This window comes from Dasypus novemcinctus, chromosome 3 (assembly GCF_030445035.2).
Source record: "Dasypus novemcinctus isolate mDasNov1 chromosome 3, mDasNov1.1.hap2, whole genome shotgun sequence".
In the NCBI taxonomy this organism is placed as follows: Eukaryota; Metazoa; Chordata; class Mammalia; order Cingulata; family Dasypodidae; genus Dasypus; species Dasypus novemcinctus.
Genome location: NC_080675.1, coordinates 12928190 through 12956162, shown reverse-complemented (window position 1 = coordinate 12956162; position 27973 = coordinate 12928190). Strand labels below are relative to the sequence as shown.

General features: G+C 38.7%; 1 protein-coding gene and 1 non-coding gene across 5 annotated transcripts in view; one reads left to right on the top strand and one right to left on the bottom strand.

The window, feature by feature from the left end:
- Positions 1–27973, top strand: part of PPP4R4 (protein phosphatase 4 regulatory subunit 4) — a 233038-nt gene that overhangs the window by 180768 nt on the left and 24297 nt on the right. For all 4 annotated transcript variants that reach the window (XM_058292201.2, XM_071213717.1, XM_071213718.1 and 1 more), the window contains 2 exons: positions 1575–1616; positions 1711–1785. In XM_058292201.2, coding sequence (XP_058148184.1) covers positions 1575–1616; positions 1711–1785 — 117 coding nt within the window. The remainder of the gene's footprint in view (positions 1–1574; positions 1617–1710; positions 1786–27973) is intronic.
- Positions 20747–20853, bottom strand: LOC111762154 (U6 spliceosomal RNA). Its single transcript, XR_002795340.2, has one exon. It is a non-coding gene; the product is annotated as a U6 spliceosomal RNA (small nuclear RNA).

Genomic DNA, 27973 nt, shown 5'->3' with positions numbered 1-27973 from the left:
GAGAAGCTTTTTAATAAAAAATATTTTGATAACTTAGTATTAATTAGTATAATTTTATTTTACTGAAATAAGATTTTGTCAGCTGAAATAACCAGAAACCCATGATGTGTGGTCAAGTGTTTAAATCTAAAAACATATGTATATATATATATATAAGAATCCCTAAGTAAGCTACACAAAGCTTTGGGAGAAAAGTGTTATAGATTACCATATTCAGTTTTTTTTAAAGCAGGATGTAATTTTATTTAAAAAAGGGATATTTTATGGCATAAATTATAAAACATTAATAAACTTTAGGATAAAAATAAAGTTTCAAAGAAATTCTGTTTGCAATAGATAGCTTTGGGCATATGAATATATAAATGTATATATTTTGTCCACTAGACTTAGTCCTGTAGAATAAGTTTGAGAAGTACTGTCCACTCTCAGAGACAGAGCCATGAGCTAGAGAGACCATTTTTTGATCAAAATAATTTGTTTCAGACTGATATATTCTGAAAGACAAATACTATATTCAGAGAATACTTTCAGAGAAAAGTCTTTCTATTGGATAGAGAGTCCCAAAGACCAAAATTTCCACGGAAGTTGTCTTAATTTGCCACAGGGGTGCTTGCGCAAAGTGCCAGAAATGGATTAACTTTTATAATGGGAAATTTATTTAGGGTGAAATCTTACAGTTCTAAGGCCATGAAATTTCCATATTAAAGCACCATCAGAGATGCTTTCTCACTAAAGTCAGTTACTGGTAATCATGGGTCCTGCCACATGACGAAGCAAGATGGCATCTGATCTCTGCTGAGGTTGCTGCCTTCCCCTCTTGGTTTACTTCTTGCAGAGCCCAGCTGTGCACAATTAGGCATATGGTTTGTCTCCTTCCAGGCCTCCTCTCTCAGCCTCTCAGGGCTTCTCTGTCCTTCTGTACCTGTGGGCAACCTGGAGTCTTCTCTCTCATATGGCAGGATAAAAAATGGTGGCTTCCTTTCTCTGTGTCTCTGTCTGGGTGTCACTATTTATTTCAGACCCAGCAAGAGGGCAGAGACCCAAACTAAGTCATGCCTCACTTAGTCCAATCAGATAGGCCCCACACCCACAGGAATGCATTGGTTCAAGAGCATACTCATTTTATTTGGGGGGGGTTCATAAAATAACTTCAAACTGTCATAGAAAGGAACTAAGGATTTTAAGACAAACAATAGGCTCTAACTGGCTTTATAGAAACATTAACTCAGAATAGTATTTTAAATTTTAAAAACTGTATTGTATTTCAGGAAATATTTGCATTGGGAGTTATTAGAAATTGATTACATCCCATGTATTTAGTATTGAAAACATGCCTCTATACTTAATTTTCTTATGGTTAAAACTTTAAAATTTTTTAATGGATCCTGACATTGATACATAGGGTTTGATTATAACTCAATGTAGAATTGGGAAGAACTTTACAGGTTTTCTAATTTAGTTTTCCACATCATGGAGAATTATCTTTTTGAAACTCCCTCTGGAAAAAGAGTCTCTTTAAGAAATGGTTTGTTGATTTAATTACTTTTAAATAATTTTTAAAACTTTCTTTATAGACTGTGTTAGAATTGGACAGAATGGAAATGTCTATGGATGCTGTAAGTATACTCTTTACCTTTATATTAAAGAGATCTTTTTTAATTGGCAGAAACATCATTTATGTCTCACAATTTTGCTTTAAACTTTAAACAGTTTCAGAAAAAGTTTTATGAAAAAGACTTGATGGATCAAGAGAAGGAAAGAGAGGAACTACTTCTTTTGGAAATGGTATGTTGTTTTCATACACACACACACACAATTTTGTTACCAAGGTAAATGTGAATTTGTCATTAAGCTTAATAATTTCTTTCACTTTGGTACTACTTTTTTCCTTTCCTAAATGACTGAAGAAGAGGACTGTTATTTTGAAATCTGACCTTTTATGAACTGGAAAGAAAATTAAATTTGATAGTCTTTTTAAAAAAATTATTTTATTGAAGTAAAATTGACATAAAATTAGCCATATATAAAGTGGATATTGTGATGAGTTTTGATTTTCCCATGAAACCATCATCACACTCAAGATTTGAAACATTTCCATTTTCCTCTTGCTTCTTCCATATCTTCTTCCACTATCTGGTTTCTTATCATATATATAGTTAATGGATGCATTTTTCTCCTGACTTGTCTTTTCATTTACTTAATGGTATCTTTTGAAGAACATAAGTTTTTAAGTTTCATGAAGTCTACTTTATAATTTTTGTCTTTTATGGTTTGTACTTTCTTGTTCCAGGAATCCTTTGTCTAGCCTAAGATCACAAAGACATTTTCCTGTATTTTCTTCTAGAATTTTTACATTTTAGGTTATACATTTAAGTTTATGATTCATTTCAAGTTAATTTTTGTATGTATATTTTTCCATATGAATATCCAGGTATTTCAGCACTATTTGTTGAAAAAAACTCCTTTCTCCATTGAATTGCTTTGCCACCTTTTAAAAATATTTTTTGTTCATATATTTGTGTGTCTGTTTCTGGACCATTGATTTATCTGTTTATCTTTTGGCCATACCAAGCTGTTGTTTTTTTTTTTAAGATTTATTTTTTATTTATTTCTCTCCTCTTCCCCTCCCCCACCCCTAGTTGTCTGCTCTCTGTGTCCATCTGCTGTGTGTTTTTCTGTGTCTGCTTGTATTCTTGTCAGTGGCACTGGGAATCTGTATCTCTTTTTGTTGTGTCATCTTGCCGTGTCAGCTCTCCGTATGTGTGGTGCCACTCCTGGGCAGGCTGCACTTTTTCTTGCGCAGGGTGGCTTTCCTTATGGGGTATACTCCTTGTGTGTGGGACTCCCCTGCGCAGGGGACATCCCTGCATGGCACGGCACTCCTTGCATGCATCAACACTGTGTGGGCCAGCTCATCACACGGGTCAGGACGCCCTGTGTTTGAACCCTGGACCTCCCATGTGGTAGGATGCCAAGCTGTTTTAGTCACTGAAACTTTGTTTTAATTTTTGTGGAGTTTTCCAACTTTGTTCTTTCAATATTGCTTTGTTCTAGTCTGCATTTTTTATAGATTTTTTTTTTACATTTGATTTTTATTAGAGAATTTGGAGATTTACTGAAAAATCATGCCGAAAAAAAATAGAGTTCCTATATAACTCCCCTCATCCACAGTTTTCCTTATTATTAACACTTTGCACTGGTGTGGTACTTTTGTTACAATTGATGAAAAATATTATTTTAATTATACCACTAATTTTCATGCATGGTTTCTATTCGTGTTCACTCTTTCTGTTGAACAGTCCTATGGCTATAAAAATATTTTATTCTAGTAACATATATAACACCTAAAATTTCCCCCTTTTTTTCTTTTACTTTTACTTTTTTTTCATTAGAGAAGTTGTAGGTTTATAGAAAAATTATGCAGAAAACACAGAGTTCCCATATATCCCTCCTATTATTAATGTCTTGCATGAGTGTGGTACATTTGTTACAATTGGTGAAAGAATATTATTCTTATTGTACTACAAACTACAGTCCAATATTTACATTAGGATTCCCTATTTGTGCTGTGGCTTAAATTTTTTTTTTTATTCTGTTAACATGTATACAACCTAAAACTTGAAGACCTAGCCACGTTGCCATGTACATCCGTACCTGCTACAAAGAATTCAGTAGTATGCACCCACCACACTTGACCTCTGCTTTTCCAGAATGGCTAACCTCAGGGCCTCCAACTTACTAGCACCAAAAATGCAAGGCTGCCATGGACAGCCTTGTGCATGTCCACTAGGGACATGTGTGAGAATCTCTGTAGACATCCTTTCCCCTGTATGGTGTCTTTATGCCCCTTAGGAAAGGCTCTTCCTCCTGAGGAGGATGCAGTCACACAGTAAAGCAGGAAGCTTGGCGGGGGACTTCAGGCTGGGTTTCAGTCCCCACTCATCTTCTTGATTAGAGCCTAGAACCAATATGCCTGCCTGAGGCCATGGCAAAGGGCCGAGATCTTGTGCTTGCTCACTTGATTTTGGAGACAGCCAGAGAAACTTCTTTTCCTGTAATGCTGCTGTCCTTTTCATGTGCAGGACATAGGCAAAATGGCTGGTCTCACATCTACAGGCCTTTGCCATGAGTGGTAGAGGCCTCGCCCTGAAACATCCTGCCTTTACTCTTTGGTGAGCATCCTGTGATAGACACAAATGAGAACTGATGGTCCTCACTCAAGGTCACTAGGACAGGCTTGGATTCAGCCATACATAATAGCTCATTTCAACTGGTCAAGTTGAAAATCCATCAGCAATTCTTAGTGACCATTCGGATATGTCTAAACTTTCTTAAAATAACAATATGGAGGTAACCAAAACCCCTAAGGTATACAGAACGCTGTTATTTATTTTCATGCTGATTTTTTCTCATCTGTAAAATGAAGATAATCACTATGAGAACTTATTTAAGGAGATGGAAGACTCAATTCATGATTTTTGGGGAAAGAAGCAATGACTTTTTCAGAAGATTTATGGTGGAAAGGTGATCCAAGAAATAAAAATATCACTATATTTCTGGATCGTGCTTGTAAAAAGACTTTTTTATAAGACTCTGTACTTATAAAAAGACTGAGTACCAAGATTGTGAGCCATTCTGAGTAGATAGTCATTACCATTATCCTTTGCATCTGTAAAAATTCAAGGAGGTGGGCTTTGAAAAACAATGCAGAGGAAGAGAAATACAAATCAGTTGAGTACATTAACAAACATCAGGGTCCAGAAAATGTTTGCCTCTGAGTGGGTCTGCAACTTAAAAATCATAATGTAAGCCTGGGCTTTCAGAAGGAGGAACACAAGGAAAACCTAGATAATGCTAGCTGGTACAGTTACTGTTTGGGGTGATGGGAAAGTTCTGGCAATGGGTGCTGGTAATGGCAGCACAATCCCTGAATATATTCAATGCCACTGAACTGCATACCCAAAACTGGTCAAAATGGGAAATGTTATGTTGCACTCGTTACCACATCAAAACTTAAAAAAAAAAAAAAAAAAAAAGGAAAAGAAAAACTTGAGCTAGCCACCGCATGACAAGAAAGGTCCAGAAATTCACAGATGGCCTGGCTGGTTCACCCAAGACAAGAACATTTGTCAACCACTGAGGCCTGACATCCTTCCCAAAGGTCTCTGGCATGGCTCTTCCCCTTCCATGCCTCTCACCAAAATGCATCCCCCTTTAGGGCTGGGGAACTCATCTGTTTCCACTGTGTACCTTGGTCAGATCTCTATCCTTATATCCTAGGAGTCACTAATGCAATCTTCAACTTGTTTGTTGCTAACCCTTCCAAGCGGGAGGCTCTGACTCCGTGTGAAACCAGGGTCATCATCTCTCTGCTGTGTCAGCTCAGGCCTCCTACTCTTTCATCATTAATAATAATGGAGACCAGAATTGGCTCCTGTAATTCATTGCACGGTCTTGTATTTGATTTGGATTCTCAAACCACCCTTCCTACCATCCCCACCTTTGTTTGATTCCAAGTCTAAGGTATGCTGTGTACATTTATAAATAAATATTTGTAAATAAATACATAAACAAATATACATGGCATACCTTAAAATTTCTCCTTTTAACCACTTTCAAATATATAATTCAGTGGTGGTAATTGCATTCACGATGTTGTGCTATCCTCACCACCATCTATCACCAAAACTTATCCATCACCCCAAACAGAAGCACTCTTCCAATTAGGCATCAAACTTAGATTCCTTACGCCTGCCTGGTCCCTGGTAACCTATATTCTAGTTTCTGAGTCTATGAATTTGTTTATTCTAATAATTTAATAACAGTTGAGCATACAATATTTGTTCTTTAGTGTTAGATTTATTTTATTCAACATGTTATATTCAAGGTTCATTCATGTATTAGAACGTCATTCCATTTTATGGTTGAATAATATTCCATTGTATGACTATACCACATTTTGTTTATCCATTCATATGTTAACAGACAGATGGGTTGTTTCCATCTTTTAGCAATTATGAAATAATGCCACAAATTATTGTGTGCGAATACCTGAGTCTTTGCTTTTACCTAGAATTGAAATTGCTATGTAACATGGTAATTCTATACTTAACTTTCTGAGGAAGTGTCAAACTATTTTCCACAGGCCAGCACCATTTTACATTCCCACAGTGTAAGAGAGTGCCTATTCTCCATATTTTCCAACACTTGTTATTTTCCTTTCTTTAATAGTGACCATTATAATGGGTGTGAAATGATATCTCACTGAGGATTTTTTCTTTATTAGAGAGATTGTGGGTTTAAAGATCATGCCTAAAGTACAAGATTCCCATATACCACCTGTGTTAGTGAGGGTTCTCTAGGGAACAGAATCAGCAGGAGTTATCTGTAAATACTATGAGATTTTATGATTCTCTCACGTGCCTGGGGGATACACAAGTCCAGGTTCTGTGGGCAGGTTGCAAACCAGGGGCTCTGATGAAAATCCAGTGAAGGTTCTTGATGAGTTTCTGGGAGTCACTGGTTATCCAATGATGACCTAGGAAATTCTCTCTGAATGCTGAAATCACTTTCTCTTTTAAGGCATTCAATTGATTGGATAAAACGTCACTCATTGCTGATGTCAATCTCTGTGGTTGATTGTATATGTAATCAGCCATCTATGCCGTAAACTCACAGATGACTAAAGCCCATAAATGTCCTTCTATTACAGTTAGCCCAGTGCTTTCTTGACCAAATAACTGGGCACAATTACCTGGCTGAGTTGACACATTAGCCTAATCATCCCAGCCCATGCCTTGTCAACTTGGCAACCATACACGTTACCTTAAACCATACTTAGTCTCTAGGTAAAAACAATAACAGACATGTGTATATATATATATATATATATGTATGTATTTCCATCTAACAGTGTTCAACTCTCCTGTGTACAACTGGAAAACCATTAATTCCCTACAGAATAGGGTGCAAATCCTTGGGTAATAGTCACTCTTAAACTTGACATCCTTAAATATTATGACATGAGACTAATACAACTTGTCATATGATAAGGGAAAAGGTTGGGGAAGAAAACAAAAAAAATCCATTTTATTTACATATACAATCATACTCAACAAAACAAGGAAGGAAGATTCATGACTATTACAGTCTTTGTTTCTATAACTAGTCACATGGTCAAAGTTTATCTTTATTACTACCTTCTTCCACTACCCATTCCATGTTCCCATTACTCTTACTTATGAGCACTTAAACTGGTTGTGGTGGGGTGGGGTGACCCAAACTTTCATTCCTAAATTTCTGGGCCATTATTAGTCCTGCTTGGATTGAGTTGTTGCAATTTTCCATTAACTTTGTATTCTAGGGCATGGCAGTACTACAAAAGGTCCTAGGGGATCTCCTGTAATCCAGGCAAACTCTTCTTTACCCTCCTTTTGTAGATGCAGTCCTATTTCCCCTTGATAGTCAGGATCAATCACCCCAGCCAGTACGGTAGTTCCCTTCTTTGCCTGTTGATTCAGAGGTAAGAGAAGCCCAAAGTAGTTAGGTGGTGGTCTTAACTTCTAGTTTAAATGGAATCATTATTGTGTTCCCTGGTGGCAGCACTCCTTCTTTTGGAACTAAGACCTGTAGACCAGCAGAGCTTAAGGTTGCAGGGACAGGAAGCAAAAATTTTCCTACTGGGTCTCTAGGGGTAATAGTGAGTGGTGCCACTCCCATTTCTACCCCTTGATTCTTGGACCCATGAATTCTGGCTATGGGAGAAACAGAACCATAGAGTGGATGCTGATTTAGAGCATACACAGCTTCCTGAAGAACATTGCCCCAGCCTTGCAAGGTATTGACACCTAGTTTGTGTGGTAACTGAGTCTTCAAAAGACCATTCCACTGTTCTGTCAATCCAGCTGCTTCAGGATAATGGGGAACGTGGTAAGACCAGTGATTTCCATGGGGATGTGCCCATTCACATACATCATTTGCTGTGAAATGGGTCCCTTGATCAGAAGCATTGCTTCTGGTGGTGGATAAGACATTTGGTAAGTCCACAGGTGGTAGTTTTGGAAGAAGCATTGCATGCAGGAAATGCAAACCAATATCTGGAGTATGTATGTATTCCAGTTAAAACAAATTGCTGTCCCTTCCATGATGCAAGTGGTCTAATGTAATCAATCAGCCACCAGGTAGCAGGCTGATCACCTCGGGGAATGTTGCCCTATCAGGGGCTGAGTGTGGATCTCTGCTGCTGCAGATTGGGCACTCCACAGGGCTGTAGACAAGTCAGCTTTGGTGAGGGGAAGTCCATGTTACTGATCCCATGCATAACCTCCATCCTTATCTTCATGGCCACTTTGTTCTGAGCCCATTGTGCAATAACACGAGTGGCTGGGGAAAGAGGCTGAACATTAGCCACAGAGCTGGTCATCTTACCACTTAATTATTAAAATCTTCCTCTGCTGAAGTCACCCTCTGGTGAGCATTTATGTGGGACACAAATATTTTCATGTTTTTTGCCCACTCAGAAAGGTCTATCCACATACCTCCTCCCTAGACCTCTTTGTCACCAATTTTCCGATCATGTTTCTGCCATGTCCCTGACCATCCTGCCAAACCATTGGCAACAGCCCATGAATCAGTGTTCAAATGCACCTCTGGCCATTTCTTCTTCCAAGCAAAATGAACAACCAGGTGCACTGCTTGAAGTTCTGTCCACTGGGAGGATTTCCTCTCATCACTGTCCTTCAGGGATGTCCCAGAAAGGGGCTACAGTGCTGTAGCTGTCCACTTTCAGGTGGTATCTGCATATCATGCAGAACCATCTGTAAACTGGCTTGAGTTTTCTCTTCCTCAGTCAACTGATTGTAGGGACTTCCCAAGAGGTGAAAGCTGTGGGCTGGGAAAGAGAAGGTAACATGGGCATTTGGGCTACTTCCTCATATAACTTACTTGTGCCTTTGGGACCTGCTTGAGCCCTATCTTGAATATACCACTTCCACTTTACTATGGAGTACTGCTGTGCATGCCCAACTTTATGGTTTGGTGGGTCATACAATGCTCAGCTCATGATAGGCAACTCAGGTCTTATGGTAACTTGATGGCCCATGGTTAAGCATTCACTCTCTACTAAGGCCCAGTTGCAGGCCAAAAGCTGTTTCTCAAAAGATATATTTAGGGGATTTGAATCTCTGGACTGACAATATGATAGCCAGGCCCTGAGCCTCAACAGACTTCAGCTCCTACACTCTGATTTATTGGACTTACCCCACTCAGCTAACATGGAGTTGAAGAAAGTCAGCCACCACAACATGGAGCCTAGAGTGCCTACAACTGAAAGCAGGAGGATGCATCCAGTATCCATGTGGAATCTAAGCCCCCTCTTGACGTAGATGTGCAATGGACACAACCAATCCAAGGTCCACAGAGAAAATGTGGCATTGGTGTGGGAAGGGTGGCCATGGTGGCTGCTGGGTGCGGGGAATGGGAGGAAGAGATGAGATGGGGAGGCGTTTTCGGGACTTGGAGTTGTCCTGGGTGGTGCTTCACGGACAACTATGGGACATTGTAGATCCCCCCAGGGCCCACTGGATGGAACGTGGGAGAGTGTGGGCTATGATGTGGACCATTGACTATGGGGTGCAGCGATGCCCAGAGATGTACTTACTAGGTACAATGGATGTGTCATGATGATGGGAGAGAGTGTTGCTGTGGGGGGAGTGGGGGGTGGGGGCGGTGGGGTTGAATGGGACCTCATATTTTTTGAATGTAATATTTTTTAAAAAAATGAATTAATAAAAAAAAAAAAAAAAGAAGAGTAGTTATCTGCAGAAGATGGTACGGCTTTGCTCCAAAATCCTAAGGGTCTGCGTTGTGATTCTCCTATAGAGGCCTGCCACAGCTCCAGACAGCATCTGGAGTCCAATGAAGGTTCTTGATGAGTTTCCAGGAGATGCTGGCTGTCCAGAGACGATCTGGGAAATTTTTTCTGAATGCCGAAATCACTTCCCCTTTTAAGGCAATCAGCTGATTGGATAAAACATCACATTGCTGATAGCAATCTCCCTGGTTGATCATAGCTGTAGTTAGCCACCTATGCAGTAAACTCACGGATGATTAAAACCCATAAATGTCCTTGTAATACAATGAGCCCAGTGCTTGCTTGACCAAATAACTGGGCACCATTACTTGGCTGAGGTGACACATTAGCCTAACCATCACACCACCCTATTATAAATACCTTGCACTGGTGTGGAACATTTGTTACAATTGATGATAACACATTTTTATAATTGTGGTATTAATTATAACCCATGGTTTAACTTAGGGTTCACTGTTTGTGTAGCTTAGTTCCATGGATTTTTAAAACATTTTATTTGTTACCATATATACAACCTAACATTTCCCCTTTTGTAGCAGTTTGGTATAGTTATGAATTCCAGAAATAGATACTGGATTATATTTGTAAACTGGTCTGTACCTGGTCATGATTAAGTTCTGATTAGGGCATATGGACATCCAGTTTTCTCAGCACCATTTGTTGAAGAAATTATTCTTTACCCATTGAGTGATTTCACACCCTTTTCAAAAATCATTTGGGCATAGATGTGAGGGTTTATTTCTGAAATCTCACATCAGTCCCATTGGTCTATATGCCCATCCTTGTGTTTGAACCATGCTGTTTGATTACACTATCTTTGGACAAGTTTTGAAATCATGAAGTGTGAGTCTCTCAACTTTATTTTTCTTTTTCAAGATGGTCTTGGCTATATGGGACCCCTTTCCCTTCCATATGCTTTGATGATTGACCTTTCCATTTCAGCAATGAAGGCTGTTGGGATTTTGATTGGGATTGCATTAAATCTGAAATCATTTTGAGTATAATTGACATCTTAACAATATTTAGTATTCCAATTCATGAACATTAAATGTCCTACCATTTAATTAGGCCACCTTTGATTTTTCTTAGCAATGTTTTATAGTTTTCCATGTATAAGTTCTTTACATCTTTTATTTCATTTGATTTTTTAGTTGCTATTGCAATAGGAATTTTCAGTTTGTTCACTACCAGTATACAAAAACACTGCTGATTTTTACACATTGATCTTGTACCCCGCCACTTTCTTGAATTTGCTTATTAGTTCTATAGCTCTGTTGTGGGTTTTCCAGGCATTTATATATATTAGGATCATGTCATCTGTAAATAGGGAAAGTTTTACTTTTTCTTTTGGATACCTTTTATTTCTTTTTTCTTTGCCTAATTGCTCTGGTAAAACTTGTAGAACAATGCTGTATAACGGTGACAGTGGGTATCCTTGTCTTCTTTCTGATCTTAAGAGGGAAAGTTTTCAGTCTTTCACCTTTGAGTATGATATTAACTTTAAGTTTACCATTTATGCCCTTTATCATGTTGAGGTTTTTGTCAAGAAAGGATGCTGTATTTTGTCAAATGCTTTTTCTGCATCCATTGAGGTAATTGTGTGGATTTTTTTCTTTCATTCTGTTAAACTGGTGTATTATATTAATTGATTTTCTTATGTTGTACTACCTTGCATACCTGGGATAAATGCCATATATCATAATGTATGATTATTTTAATGTGCTGTTGGATTCAGTGCTCTAGTATTTGCTTGAGGATATTACATCTATATTCAAAAGGGATATTTTTTAAAAATTTTAATTAATTAAAAAAATAAGTTTTAGACTACACAAATGTTACATAAAAAATGTAGGGGATTCCCCTATGCCCCACTCCCTCCCCCTTTCACACCTTCCCACATTAACAACATCCTTCATTTGTGTGGTACATTTGTTACAATTGATGAATACCTATTGAAGTTCTGTAATTTATTTTCTTGTGATATCTTTATCTGACTTCCTAGGATAATGTTGGCCTCATAGAATGAGTTAAAACATGTCCCCTCTTCCTTAATTTTTTGAAACGTTTGGTAAAATTCATCAGTGAAACCATCTTTTTTGGGAGGTTTTGATTACTTAATCTCTATGTTATTAGTCTTTTGATAACTTCTCTTTCTTCTAGAATCAGTGTAGGTTGTTTGTGTGTTTGTAAGAACATGTCTGTTTCATCCAGGTTACCTTATTTGTTGGTGTACAGTTGATCATATTATCCTGTTAAAATACTTTTTATTTCTGTGGTGTCAGTAGCAGTGTCGCCCCTTTCATTTTTAATTTTAGTTATTTATGTCCTCTCTTTTTATCTTTGTCAGTCTAGCTAAAGGTTTGTCAATTTTATTGATCTTTTCAAAGAAATAAGTTTTGCTTCTATTGATTCTTTCTGTTGTTTTCATATTCTCTGTTTCATTTATCTCCTGTCAAATCTTTATTTCTGGTCTTCTTCTCCTTTGGTTTTAGTTTGCTCTTCTTTTTCTGGATCCTCTGGTTGTGACGTTAGATTTCTACTTTGAGATCTTAATGCTTTTTTTTTTTTTAAAGATTTATTTTATTTATTTATTTCCCCTCCCTCCCCCCCAGTTGTCTGTTCTCTGTGTCTATTTGCTGCGTCGTCTTCTTTGTCCGCTTCTGTTGTTGTCAGTGGCATGGAAATCTGTGTTTCTTTTTGTTGCGTCATCTTTTTGTGTCAGCTCTCCGTGTGTGCGGTGCCTTTCTTGGGTAGGCTACACTTTCTTTCGTGCTGGACGGCTCTCCTTACGGGGTGCACTCCTTGCACGTGGGGCTTCCCTGTGTGGGGACACCCCTGAATGGCAGGGCACTCCTTGCGCATATCAGCACTGTGCATGGGCCAGCTCCACATGGGTCAAGGAGGCCCGGGGTTTGAACCGCAGACCTCCATGTGGTAGACGGACACCCTAACCACTGGGCCAAGTCCGCTTCCCTGTTGTGATTCTTGAATGTATTTGTTATGTCTTTCATTAAATTTGGGAAGTTTTCTGTCATGATTTCTTTAAATATTCCTTCTGCCTCTTTCTCTCTTTCTTCACCTGGGACTCCCATCATGTATATATTGGTACATTCAATGATGTCCTATAGGTCTTTTATTCTCTTTTCTCGTTCTTTTTTTCTTTCTGCTCCTCAGCCTGAATAATTTCAATTGTCTTATCTTCAAGTTCACTAATTATTTCTTCTTCTAGTGCCAATTTGCTGTTGAAGTCATCTAGAAAAATTTTCATTTCAGTTATTGTGGTCCTCAACTCCAATATTTCTGTTTGGTTCCTTTTTTCAAATTGCTATCACTTTATTCACAATTTCATATTGTTCATTCATCATTTTCTTGCTATCCTTTAGTTCTTTCTCTGTGTTCTCCTTTATCTCTTTAAGCATATTGAAGATCACTTTTTAAAAATGTCTTTGTCAGGTATGGCCAAAGTCTAGTCTTCTTAGTTGATATTTATCTTAATATTTATCTTGTTCCTTTGAATGAGCCATCATTTCCAGCTTCCTTTTTTTTGGTCTTATAATATTTTGTTGCACATTGTATATTTTAGTTTTTTTTTTTTTTTTTAAGATTTATTTATTTATTTAATTTCCCCCGCCTCCCCTGGTTGTCTGTTCTTGGTGTCTATTTGCTGCGTCTTGTTTCTTTGTCCGCTTCTGTTGTCGTCAGCGGCACGGGAAGTGTGGGCGGCGCCACTCCTGGGCAGGCTGCACTTTCTTTTCACGCTGGGCGGCTTTCCTCACAGGCGCACTCCTTGCACGTGGGGCTCCCCTACGCGGGGGACACCCTTGCGTGGCACGGCACTCCTTGCGCGCATCAACACTGCGCATGGCCAGCTCCACACGGGTCAAGGAGGCCCGGGGTTTGAACCGCGGACCTCCCATATGGTAGACGGACGCCCTAACCACTGGGCCAAGTCCGTTTCCCTATTTTAGTATTTTAATGTGTTAACTCTGAGATTTTGTCTCTTAGCTACCTGTACCTTAAGTTTGTATCCAGGTAGTGACATGACAGAGATTTTTTGAGTGCCAGGAGCTAACAAAACAAATCAATGCAAAAAATATTTTTCTCAGTCTTTCAAATTTACTCTGTTTTGGTTATTGCTCTTCTTCAAAGATTAGCCTTCTTATTTGAAAAATCAGCCCAAAGCAAAAGTGAAGTGCAGTCTTCTCTATCTTTTTGAGTCTGAGTCTTGCTCTCAGCTTGTGCTCCCTTGTAGCCTTAGACATTTTCCCATTTACAGGAATCCTCATGCATCTACTCCCAATGAAATAGACTGTTCCCCCTCCCAGATGCTCTGTTATACATCTTAAACATGGTAATCCTTTATTCCATGCTGTTTTGGCTTAATTGTTTCTTACCTTATTTAGCTGTCTACAAGCTACTTCTGCTTGCAGGACAAGTTCCGGGCAATCCAGAGATGAATTTTCTTGTTCTGTCTTTCAGGCTACCACCTGATAGACTGGCACCAACATAAAGGAACCCCACTATCTGCACCCTCTAGAACAAGGCCAGGGACCCACAGTGGGAATGCAGACTGGCTCCATACTGTACTGGAAATAGGATGGGAGAAGAGCCAGCAAGGGCAACACAAATTTCTCTTACTGTTTTAATAGCTGTGTTTTCTTGATTTGGCACTCACCCAGTTACTGCAACATTTTTACTTTTTTTCTGGAATTTTGAGGAAGATGGCTTTTTCAGTTTATGCTTGTTGTTCAAAGATTCCATGTGAGAATGGCATCCTGGAGCATCTTAGACCATCATATTGGTCCACTTGATTACTAGATTACACATTGATATAAATTTTAAAATCAGTTTGTTAATTTTTATAAAAGCTTGCTGGAATTTCACTTAGGATTGTGTTACTTAGTATTGGTTTATAGGTCAGTTTGGAGAATTGCCATCTTAACGATGTTGAATATTCCAATCCATGAGTGTGCATATTGCTCCATTTATTTAATCTTCTTCACATCTTTTTTTCACAATAATTTTGGTAGTTTCCAGTGTAAAGTTGATGGCAACTGATGGTTTTGTTAGATATATTCCCAGGTATTTTATGTTTTGGCATTCTTGTAAATGTAATTATTTATTTTTATTTCACTTTCCAGTATTAGAATTCTGTTAATTAGATATTAACTATGTATATTGTGAACTTGCCAAATTTGATTATTTTTTTCTAGAAGTTGTTTTATAGATTTCCTATATATGTAACCATTATACAATTTTTAAAAGATAAGGCCAAATCAATTTTTCCTTTTCAGTGGTCCTGTCTTTTATTTATTTATTTTGCCTATTATAAGGCCCAGGGCTTCCAGTACAATGTTGGATAAAAGTGGTCAAAGTGGGGAATCCTTGCTTTTTTCCTGCTCTTAGGAGGAAACAGTTCAGTTTTTCACTATTTGATATATTGGCTATAGGTCTTTTATCGATATCCTTAATCATATTGAGGAAGCTCCATGCTATTCTGAGTTTGCTGGGTATTTTTATGAATGCTGGTTTAATTTTGTAGAATGCTATTTTTGCATATCTCGAAATGATATTTGGTTATTCTCTTTTATTTTGTTAATACTCAGAATTACATTGATTTTTCAAATGGTACACCAGTTTTGTGTTTTTGGGATAAACTCCACTTGATGATGAGATATTATCCCTGTATTAGTCAGCCAAAGGGGTGCTGATGCAAAATATCAGAAATTGGTTCGTTTGTATAAAGAGTATTTATTTGGGGTAAAAGGTTACAGTTACCAGGCCATAAAGCTTAAGTTACTTCCCTCACCAAAGTCTCTTGCCACATGTTGGAACAAGATGGCTGCCAACATCGGCAGGGATTCAGGCTTCCTAGGTTCCTTTCTTCCTGGGGCTTGCCTCTCTCTGGGTTCAGCTGCTCTGCTATCTCCACGAGACCAGCCATAGATTATCAGATAAATGACTCTTCTCTCTTCCTGGGGCCTCTGCCATGTCTAATTGAGCCTTCTCTCTGCTCTTCTGTGTGCCTACTTCCTGGGCTCCAACATTAAAACTCCAAACTCCCTTCTCTGTGGTAAGATGTGGTTTTTTTGTGAGTTCCCACCCACCAAAGGGGCAGGGACTCAATGTCCTACTAGCATGGCCCAATCAAAGCCTTAATCATTGCTTAAAAAGTAAAGGTGAAACCTCTGAATACAATATAATCTAATATGCCCAGAGGAATAGACCAGTTCACAAACATAATCCAATATCTATTTTTGGAATCCATAAATAATGCTACACTGCTACATTCTACCCTCTGAATTCCAAAAAGACATTACAATATTAAAAAAAAATCAGTAACAATGCAAGTATAAAACCATATCACAATCAACTGAAAAAAATATAGTTTGCCTTGGGGCAAAGACTTGTCTGGCTATAAACCTCTGAAACTTACAAAACAATTTATCTGCTTCCAATACACAAATAGACAAAGGATAAACATTTTCATTATCATAAGGAGAAATTGGGAGGGAAACTTTAGTCATGGGTCCTCTACAGTTCAGTAAACCTGTAGGACATACTTCATTAGATGTCAAAGTCTGAGGGTCATTCTTAAGATGATGGTGTCCCTGGGGCCTCATGAGGATCCACCCTTTCCACAGGCTTGCCCAATGGCCATTTTTTTGGTTCCACCCTCATCAAGAATCTAGGTATTAACCATGCTCTAGATCTCACCTTCCAAGAGCATTGGGGTGATTGCCACATTTTACCTAAACTTTGGGTTAGAGTCTTAACCCCCTAGTACAGTGAAGTGAAGACAACATTCCCCCTAACCTTTGGCAAACAGACTCAACACACTCAGAGCAACGAGTTGACCACCTGACTTTCCCTAACCTTTGGCATGCAGGCTCAACCCTCTCAGAGCAATGAATTGACTACCTGGCCTTCCCTAATCCATGGGGGACAGGTTCACCCCTCTCAGATCTACTAGGTGCTGAACTTAACCACCATAATCCTTGGGGAATGTGCTCCACCCTCTCTGCACCCTGGGATGGTATAACTCTCCCTGAACATTGGGTATGAACATCTAACGTCTTCAACTGCTGAGGCAAACCATCCTCTCTTGGCCCAGGGCGGTGTCTTAATTCCAGATCTCAGCTTCCATGGTTTTCCTCTTAAAGTCATTTCCCCTTCAATCTCTGCCTTCCATGTACCTTTTATTCCAGGCTGACAGTGATTTTGTTCATATAGCAATCTTAAAAAGTTTGTTGGTTTAGCATGTAGGAAGCAGGGCTCTAAGCCATCAGGCAGTAAAAGACTTTCCACAAGTCTTTTCTGGATAACTCCATTTTAAATCCTGATTTACAAGTTCCAAGTTTAGTTTAGTCAAGTCCCCAATGGGGCACTATTGTCAGGGGTCTTCATTTCCAGAGACTTGGAAATTCTGGAATCAGTTTCTGTTTTCTTTTTGCCTAACAATTCAGTTCTCAGATTATTTCTATTGCCTATCATTTTACTATAAGCTGCAAGAAGAAGCCAGGCTGAATTCTCCAAGTTTACTTTGGAAAGTTCTTCAGCTAAATGCCCAGGCTCACCATTTTCAAATTCTGCCTTCCATAAAACACCAGGAATTAATCTTGTTGTTTTCTCTGCATCTTTAAAACACGAATTGCCTTTTCTCCTGTTTCCAATGATAGTTTCATTATTTATTTCTAAGGCATCCTAAAAAGTCTCTTTAGCATCCATATTACTATCAACAGTCTCTTCAAAGCACTGTAGGTCTTTTCTACCAAGCATCTTACAATTCCTCCAAAAAATACCCCTTGCCCTTTTATAAAATGCTTCCATCATTTTGGTAATTGCAAAAGCACCTTCCCACTTTCTGGTACCAAATTCTGTATTAATCAGCCAAAGCAGTGCTGATGCAAAATACTAGAAATTGGTTGGTTTGTATAAAGAATATTTATTTGGGGTAGAAGATTACAGTTCAGATCATAAAGTGTAAGTTACCTCCCTCACCAAAGTCTCTTGCCACTTGTTGGAGCAAGATGGCAGGCAATGTCTATGTGGATTCGGCCTTCCTCTTTCCTCTTTTTAAAAATGTTTTTATTAAAGTTAATAGATCTCAAAGAATGTTATATTAAAAAATATAAGAGGTTCCCATATAACCCACCCCCCCATCCTTTTTATAAATTGTATTTTTTGAAGATACATACATCACAAAAAAGATTACATTAAAAAACATAAGAGGGTCCTGTATACCCACACCCCACTCCTCCCACACCAACAACCTCCCCCATCATTGTGGCACACTCATTGCACTCATTCACAAATGTGTGAACACATTTTGGAGCACTGCTGCACCACGTGGATAATAGTTTACCCTGTAGTTCACACTCTCCCCCAGTTCATTCAGTGTGTTATGGCAGGATATATAAAGTCCAGCATCTGACCCTGCAAAATCATTTAGGAAAACTCAAAGTCCCCAAAATACCCCCACATCACATCTCTTCTTCCATCTCCCTGCCCTCAGCAACTACTGTGGGCACTTTCTCCACATCAGTGCTACAATTTCTTCTGTTACTAGTCACAATAGTTTTATAGTAGAATGTCAGTAAGTCCATTCTAATCCATATTTTATTCCTCCATCCTGTGGACCCTGGGATGGCGATGTCCACTCTACCTCTAGATTAAGTGGGGGCTTAGATTCCACATGGATGATGGATGCAAATCTTCTGCTTGCAGTTATAGGCACTCTTGAATCCCTGGTGTGATGGTTGACCATCTTCACCTCCTTGTTAGCTGCCTTGGGTAAGTCCAACAAACAAGAGAGTAGGAGTTGCACTCTGCTGAGGCTCAGGGCCCAGCTGGCACATGTGTAGTCCAGAGATTCAAGTCCCCTGAGTGTGCACCATCCTTAGTGCCAACCACAGGTTCAGTAAAAGTGACAAGAGGCATGTATAGGAAGATCACATGAGTCCAGCTCCATCACACTCAGGAGCACAAATTCCAAAGTAGGGCCTTTTGACATGGCACAGAACTCCAAATCCATCTGCCATGACCATATACCCTGTGGGTCTCCATAGTCTTCTGGAGAACCAGTACCTAGGGTTGTATCTACTTTGGCTTTTTCTGGGTTCCTGCTGAGGTGTGCATAAGCATGACCCCTCTGATGACCTCCTGACTCTTTTTTGAAGACTCTTAGCCATATAAACTCATTTGTCTTTGCCATTTCCCCCTTTTATTCAAGATCAAAAAGCAGTTTTAACACATGATCCTACTTGTAGGCTGAGATATTCTGCTGGTCTGAGTTGACCCTTTTATTGGAGGTCTCTTTCTAGTTGCATCACCAGTTAGTGATTGGTAGTAATCCCTTGGCACCAGGGAGGCTCATCCCTGGGAGTCATGTCCCACACTGGGGGGAATGTAATGCATTTACATGCTGAGTTTAGCTTAGAGAGTGACCACATTTGAGCAACATGGAGGCTCTCAGGAAGTAACTCTTAGGCACCCTACAGCTCTAGGCCTAGTTCATTTTTCAGGCACACAGGCTCATAAGCATAGCCATCAGTATCAAGGGCTCATCACTGGACCATCCTTCCTTGTTGGTCTTTGCCATTGCACTTGTGAGAGTGTTTCTGTACCATTGGGGAATGTGACAGAGCTCCCCTGGGTAGGAAGTCAGCACTCCCTCAGTTGACGTTTGTAACTGTAACTACTATGAAAATACCCAACATATATCAGAACATTTTTATGTCCCCTATATACATGCCCTGGAGAACTACCTCCCAACCATGTGCCCCCCCCATCAATAACACCCCACACCAGTGTTCCACCTCTGCCATAGTTGAACCTGTCTGTGGTCCAAAACTTTTTCAACAATGAAACCTAATATATTGCCAAGTTCAATTAAAAGGAAATTGAAATATAGTGATGGGTTTAAAGTTTAGAAATAGAATACATACTAATTTAGAAATACTAAAAGTAAAAATAAATTGGTGTATTAATAAAGTGAAAAATATTATAAAGCTTTGTTTTTAATGTTTTGCCTTTCATCACTAATAGGTGTTGCCCTGTATGTACAGTGGCAAGGCACTTTCTTTCCTTTCTTCCTTAGTGTCTACATCCTTTCTTCTTCTTTTTTTTTTAATTTTAAATTTTGTCTTTGAAAATGTTTTAGATCACAGTAATTCAATATGCAATATAGGGGACTCCCATATATTCAACGTCAAACCCTTTTCCCAGCAATGATCTTTTTACATGTTCATGTTATATTTGCTGCAGCTGATATACAGAGTTTGAAACATAGCTATCAAACATGGTTCCATTTTGGTTTACATTATGGTTTATATTTTAGATTGTACACATTTTAAAATTTTTAGTTTCCTTATGTTTTACATTATGGTTTACATTTAACTTATAGACTTTTATACATTTTTGGGATAAGTTAACATGTCCTATATCCATCATTACATGATCTTATGGAGTACTTCCATTGCCCCCCAGTTGCCCTGCTTCCATCTATTCTATACCTCTCTCTCCTTCCTCTCAGGGCCCACAGTGACAATCAATCTTCACTATTTGAGGGACCAGATTTATAGACACTTGCAACAATGTTCGGTGCTTGACATACTAGACTGCTCTAACCATTGGGAGCCACTGATTCTATCGAGAGACACATTTCTCTATGTTTGAGAACATCAGGTCTCCCCAGGATGTGGGTACACCTTCACACTCATTGTATGGGTCTCAACCCAATGATATAACACACTATGACAAAAGGAACACTCGTACAATCCCTAGAAGTCTGCCCCTGTGCCACATGCCCCCCCCTTAAGCACCTTAAACACGTAATCCTTCCTCATTGTATTTTCTTTTTTTTTTTTTTTTTTTTTAAATATGGAACGCTTCACGAATTTGCGTATCATCCTTGCGCAGGGGCCATGCTAATCTTCTCTGTATCGTTCCAATTTTAGTATATGTGCTGCCGAAGCGAGCACCTCATTGTATTTTCTAAAGAATTTTCTTAACATTATAGTTTCAGCCATATACCTGACAGTCTCCCATATTCAACTGTTCCCCCAGCACTCCCCCCAATTCCTTGGACCATCTGACTCATCCAACCCTAGCCTCCCTCAAGCCCACAAAGCCCCACCCAAGGGTATCCCTATGCCCCATCTTATCCCTTCCCTGTACAAATACTTACCTCCAGTTTATCATAGACTTCACCCATGTAGGCGTCAGCTCGCAACCTTCCTCTCTCCCCCAAATTCCTTTAAGTCTATCTTCCAGTCTCTAGCTCTCTGAGACAGCTTGGTTTGCTTGTTTCATATCAGAGAGGTCATGTAGTATTTGTCCTTCAATGCGTGGCTTGCTTCACTCAACATAATGTCCTCAAGATTCATCCACGTTATCAAATGTGTTTGTACTGTATTACTTCTTATAGCTGAGTAGTATTCCATTGTATGTATATACCACATTTTATTTATCCATTCATCTGCTGATGGGCATTTGAGTTGATTCCAACCTTCGGCAATAGTGAATAATGCCACTGTGTATGTATATCAGTTTTTGTCCTTATTTTCAGTTCTTCTGGGTATATACCCAGCAGTCGAATTGCTGGGTCATATGTCAAATCTATAGCTAACTTTTTGAGAAACTGCCAAACTGTCCTCCAGAATGGCTGGATCCTTCTGCATTCCCACCAGCAGTGGATGAGTCTTCCCATTCCTCCACATCCTCTCCAGCAGTTTTAGTCTTCTGTTTTTTTTGGTAGCTGCCAGTCTAATGGGAGTAAGATGGTATCTCATTGTAGTTTTGATTTGCATTTCCCTAATAGCTAGAGATTTTGAGCATTTTTTCATGTGCTTTTTAGCCATTTGTATTTCTTCTTTGGAGAAGCATCTATTCAAATCTTTCCCCCATTTTTTAAATGGGTTATTTGTCTTTTTATTTTTGAGATATAGGAATTTATATATGCAGAATGTAAGTCTTCTATCAGATATATGGTTACCAAATATTTTCTCCCATTCGGTAGGCTCTCTTTTCACTTTCTTGACAAACTCCTTTGAGGTGCAAAAGGCTTAATTTTGAGGAAGTCCTATTTTATATATTTGTTCTTTTGCTGCTTGTGCTTTGGGTGTGAAGTTCGTGAAGCCATTTCTTATTACAAGGTCCTGCAGATGCTTCCCTATATTATTTTTCAAGGTCTTTATGGTCTTGGCTCTTACATTTAGGTCTTCGATCCATCTTGAATTGATTTTTGTATAAGGTATGAGATGGTAATCCTCTTTCCTCCTTTTGCATATGTATATCCAATTCTATAGGCACTATTTGTTGAAGAAGCCATTCACTCCCAATTGAGTGGACTTGGAGACCTTGTCGAATATCAGATGAGTGTATATATGAGGATCCATATCAGAACTGTCAATTCGGTTCCATTGGTCAGTGTGTCTATCCTTGTGCCAATACCATACCATTTTCACTACTGTAGCTTTGTAGTATGTTTTGAAGACTGGTAGTATGATTCCTCCAATTTCATTTTTCTTTTTCAGTATGTCCTTGGCTATTTGGGGCCTCTTTCCTTACCAAATAAATTTCATAGTTAGTTTTTCTAGTTCATTCAAGAATGCTGTGTTGATTTTTATTGGGATTGCTTTGAATCTGTAGATCAGTTTTGATAGGCTAGACATCTAGTCTTTGGTAGGCTAGACATTTAGTCTTCCTGTCCATGAACAGGGAATATTCTTTCATTTATTTAGTTCTTCTTTGATTTCCTTGCACAGTGTTGTGTAGTTTTCTGTGTATAAGTCTTTTACATCATTAGCTAAATTTATTCCTAGGTATTTGATTTTTTAATTTACTATTGTAAATGGTATTTGTTTCTTAATTTCCTCCTCAGACTGCTCATCATTATTGTACAGAAATGCTACAGATTTTTGTGCATTGATCTTATAACCTGTGGCTTAACTGAACTCATTTAGAAGTTCTAGAAGCTTTGTTGTAACTTTTCAGGGCTTCTATATATAGGATCTTGTTATCAGCAAATAGTGAAATTTTGACTTCTTCCTTTCCTATTTGGATCCCTTTTATATCTGGTTCTTGTCTTAGTGCTTGAACAACTACTTCTAACACAATGTTAAATAGAAGAGGTGAGTGTGGGTATCTTTGTCTTGTTCCTGATCTTAGAGGGAAAGATTTTAGAATTTCACCGTTGTAAATGATGTTAGCTGTGGGTTTATCAAATATACCCTTTATCATGTTCAGAAAATTTCCTTCTATTCCTATCTTTTGTGGTGTTTTTATCAAGAAAGGGTGCTGTATTTTGTCAAATGCTTTTTCTGCATCTATAGATATGATGATGTGACTTTTTTCCTTCAATCTGTTTATGTGTGTATTACATTAATTGAATTTTTTTATGTTGAACCATCCTTGCATACCAGGAATGAAAACCACTTGGTAGTGGTGTATAATTTGTTTAATGTGTTGTTGAATACAATTAGCAAGTATTTTGTTGAGGATTTTTGCGTCTAGGTTCATTAGAGAGATTGGTCTGTAATTGTCCTTTGTTGTGGTGTCTTTATTTGGCTTTGGTATTAGGGTAATGTTGTCTTTGTAAAATGAGTTAGGCAATGTTCCTTCTATTTCTATTTTTTGGAAGAGTATAAGCAAGATTGGTGTTAGTTCTTTCCAGAATGCTTGGTAGAATTCACCTGTAAATCCATCTGGCTCAGGGTTCTTCTTAGTTGGGAGGTTTTTAATGACTGATTCTATCTCTTTACTTGTGATTGGTTTGTTGAGATCATCGATTTCTTCTTTCATCAATTTATGCTGCTTATGTGTTTCTAGGAATTTGTCCATTTCCTCTGGATTGTCTTCTTTGTTGGAATATAGTTTTTCAACTCTTATGATAGTCTTTATTTCAGTGGGGTGAGTGGTGATATCCCCTTTCTCATTTCTCATTTTGTGTATTTGTATCTTCTCTCTTTTTTTCTTTGTTAGTCTAGCCAAGAGTTTGTCAATTTTATTGATCTTCTCAAAGAACCAGCTCCTTCTTTATTTTTTTGAGCACTTTCTTATTTTCTATCTCATTTAGTTCTGCTCTGATCTTTGTTATTTCTTTCTTTGGGGTTAGTTTGTTGGGTTTTTTTTTTTAAGATCTATTTATTTCTCTCCTCCTCCTCCTCCCCTAGTTGTCTGTTCTCTGTGTCCATTTGCTGTGCGTTCTTCTGTGTCTGCTTTTATTCTTGTGAGTGGCACCTGAATCTGTGTCTCTTTTTGCACATCATCTTGCTGCATCAGCTCCCCATGGGTGTGGTATCACTCCTGGGCGGGCTGCACTTTTTTGTGCAGGGCAGCTCTCCTTACGGGGTGCACTCCTTGAGCATGGGGCTCCCCTATGTGGGGGACACCCCTGCATGGCATGGCACTCCTTGTGTGTATCAGTACTGTGCATGGGCCAGCTCACCACATGGGTCAGGAGGCCCTGGGTTTGAACCCTGGACCTCCCATGTGGTAGGTGTATGCTCTTATCAGTTGAGTCAAATCCACTTCCCAGTTTGTTGTTTTTTTTATTAATTCTTCTAATTGTGCAGTAAGGTCTTCAATTTTAGCTCTTCTTTTTGATGTATGAATGTATGGCTACAAATTTCCCTCTCAATACTGCTTTTGTTGCATCCCATAAGTTTTGATATGTTGTGTTATCATTTTCATTAGTTTCAAGGTTGTTATTGATTCTTGTTGAGATTTACCCTTGACCTACTGTTTTTCTAACAGCGTGTTGTTTAACTTCCATATCTTGGTGTCAAGTCTGGGTTTCTGGCCCCTGCAGATTTCCAGCTTCATTCCAATGTGGTCAGAGAAATTAATTTGTATGATTTCAATCTTTCTGAATTCATTGAGACTTTCTTTGTGGCCTTGCTTGTGGTCTATCTTGGAGAATGATCCATGTGCACTTGAGAAGAATGTATATCCTGCTGTATTTGGGTGTAATGTTCTGTATGTGTCTATTAGGTCCAGACCCTCTAATATGTTGTTCAAAGTCTTTGTTTCTTTATTGATTCTCTTTTGAGATGTTCTGTCCAATGGTGATAGTGGAGTGTTAAAGTCCCCCACTATAATTGTAGAGGCATCTATTCCTTACTTAGTTTCCCCAGTGTTTGCCTCATGTATTTGGAGGCACCCTTGTTAGGGGCATCAATGTTTATGATTGTTCTTTCTTCTTGAAAGATTATTCTTTCACTAGTATGTAGTGTCCATCTTTGTCTCTCACAATTGTTTTGCATTTAAAGTCTATTTTGTCTGGTATTAATATAGCTATTCCTGCCCTTTTTTGGTTATTGTTTGCCTGTAAGATTGTTTTCCAGCCATTCACTTTCAGTCTCCTTGAATCCCTGGGTCTAAGATGTGTTTCTTGTAGACAGCATATAGATGAGTCATATTTCCTTATTCAATCTTCCAATCTGTGTCTCTTAACAGGTGAGTTTAATCCACTGACATTCAGTGTTATTATTTTCAAGGAATTACTTATATCAGTCATATTTTCTTTGGATGTGTGTTTTCATATATTGTTTCATTTTTTAATCTCTTTTGTCATTTTAGTTGTTCTTATACTCTCCTCCAACTCTGTCTCTCCTGTTTTTTTCTTTCCTCCTGCAGAACTCCCTTTAATATTTCTTGAAAGGCAGATTTCTTGTTTCTCTTAGTTTCTGTTTATCTGTGAATATTTTGAATTCTCCATCATTTTTGAATGCCAGCTTTGCTGGATAGAGTATACTTGGTTGGAAATTTTTTTCTTTTAGTACCTTGACTACGTCACACCACTGCCTTCTTGCCTCCATGGTTTCAGATGAGAAATCAGCACTTAATATTATGGAGCCTCCCTTGTATGTGATGGTTCTCTTTTCTCTTGCTGCTTTTAGTATTTTCTCTTTGTTTTGCACATTGGATAATTTGACAAGTATATGTCTTGGGGTAGGCCTGTTGGAATTTATGCTGTTTCAGGTATGTTGTGCTTCCTGGATATATACATGAATGTCCCTCAATAAGTTTGGGAAGTTTTTAGCCATTATTTCCTCCAACACCTGTTCTGCCCCTTTCTCTCCTCTTTTCCTTCTGTGATGCCTATAAGGCATATGTTCATGCATTTTGCATTGTCATTCAGGTCCCTAAGTCCCTGCTGGATTTTTTCTCTCTTTTCATCGATCATTTCTACTGTCTGTTTGATTTCACATGTACTGTCTTCCACATCACTAATTCTTTCCTCTGCCTTTTCAAATCTGCTGTTATTTGCTGAGAGTGTATTTTTGATTTCTTGGATTGTGCTGTTGATCCCGGTCATATCCATTATCTTTTTGTGTATGATTACAATTTCTTCTGTATGCTTTCCAAGTGTTTTCTTAATATGTTTTATCTCTTCCTTCAGTTCATTAAATTGGTCCATGATACATGTTTTCAGAGCTTTAATTAGTTGTTTGATGTTCCACTCCTCTTCCTGGTTTTTAGTTTGTTTTTTGGATTGTGCCATGTTTTCCTGATTATTGGTATGGTCTGTAGTGTTTTTTTTTGTTTTTTTTTTTTTTGCTGTCTGGTCATCATTTTATCTTGGTGGGTTTATTCAGTTGATTAGCTTCTTTTTCTAGTCTTGGGGTTTGATTAGTTGTTGTTTTGTGTGCATGTTAAGTCTTCTCTTTGTCACTTTGTTCTTCTTATTCTATTTCCTAGTCATTGGTTAAGTTCCCTTGAAAGAAAATATTAGGGCCAGAGAAAGCAAAACGGATAAGAAAAGAAAAATATAATAGTAGTATTGATAGTGAATGTTAGCAGAAAAACCATGTAAGATCTAGGAGAATGGATATTGAACTCACGTAAGCTGTGTAGAGTTAAAATAATAAAAAAATGACGTACCTATAATGAGGTAGTAAACTGAATATGAGTAGGAATATAGTATGGATTAAAAGGCCAGTGTGGTCAGGAGTGAGGGAAAGAGAAAAGAAAGGACAATAATATGAAGAATGGATAAAAGAAAACAGAATAGAGGTATTAGAGATAAAAAGTTAAAAATATTGGGGGCTAAACAAAGAGAGGTGGAATGTAAGAGAAACAATAAATGATGGAGGATAGAAAGATGTAAAGGAAAGGGGATAGCATTGGTAGCCAAAATCAGTACACATAGAAAAGAGGAAATTGAGGATGAGGAAGCACAGCAAATAAGAAATGTTGCCTGCAGCACATAATATAAAAGAAGAAAAAAGAAGAAAAAAAAAAGCAAGCAAGAAAAAGAGAAAGGAAAAAGAAAAAAGAAAAAAAAGGGGGGCCATGGGGGATAATGAGGAAGGAAAAATAAGAAAACACACCAACAAAACAGACCAGACAAGGCCTCAGGCAAGGAATCTTTGCAATTCAATAAACTGCTTAGGAGTCTGACATTCCACCTTCCCTCTCTCCCAGGGCAGTAGGAAGGCTGTGTGAGGGATCACATAAGGGATTCAAATGGGTCCCTGGTGAACCAACTCATCTCAGAAAATAATGACTCTTAATTTCCGGAGAGAGAGCATTCACCCCTTGCCAGGAACCCTAAATATGCTATTGGAAGCCTGCAAAGCACGTCCTATTGTCCCTCTCCCTTATGTGTGCTACAGGGGGGCTAGTTAATTTCCTGACTCCACCTTCTCCCAGACCAAGTTTCCTATCCCAGGGCATTTAGGTAAATTGGGCTCTCTCAGCAGATTCACCTCTCCTCTCTTCCTAGGTTCTCCCCAAGTCAGCTGATATGCTCCTCCAAACTCAATAGAAGGTGGAGGGGGGGACCAAAAAATTGAACGTGCACTCCTTGGGCCCCTCTTCCCTTCCCACCTAAATCCTCCCACTCCCAGAGTTAATCAGAGACCAGAGGACTAGGGCAATGCTGGATTTCTGAGTGTGCTGGGCTTAGGAAACAGAGGCCAGGAGAATGTGGACTCAGGGTACATAGGTCTGTGAAATGTGGGTTGCAGAGGTTCAGGGAACACAGGCTTGGGGTTCACACATTTGGGGAACACGGGGCTTGGGAATGCTGTCATGTGACTGGCAGTTCTCAGGGAGCACTCTGGCCCTTAGCCCTACCAGGAAGGGATTTACCTT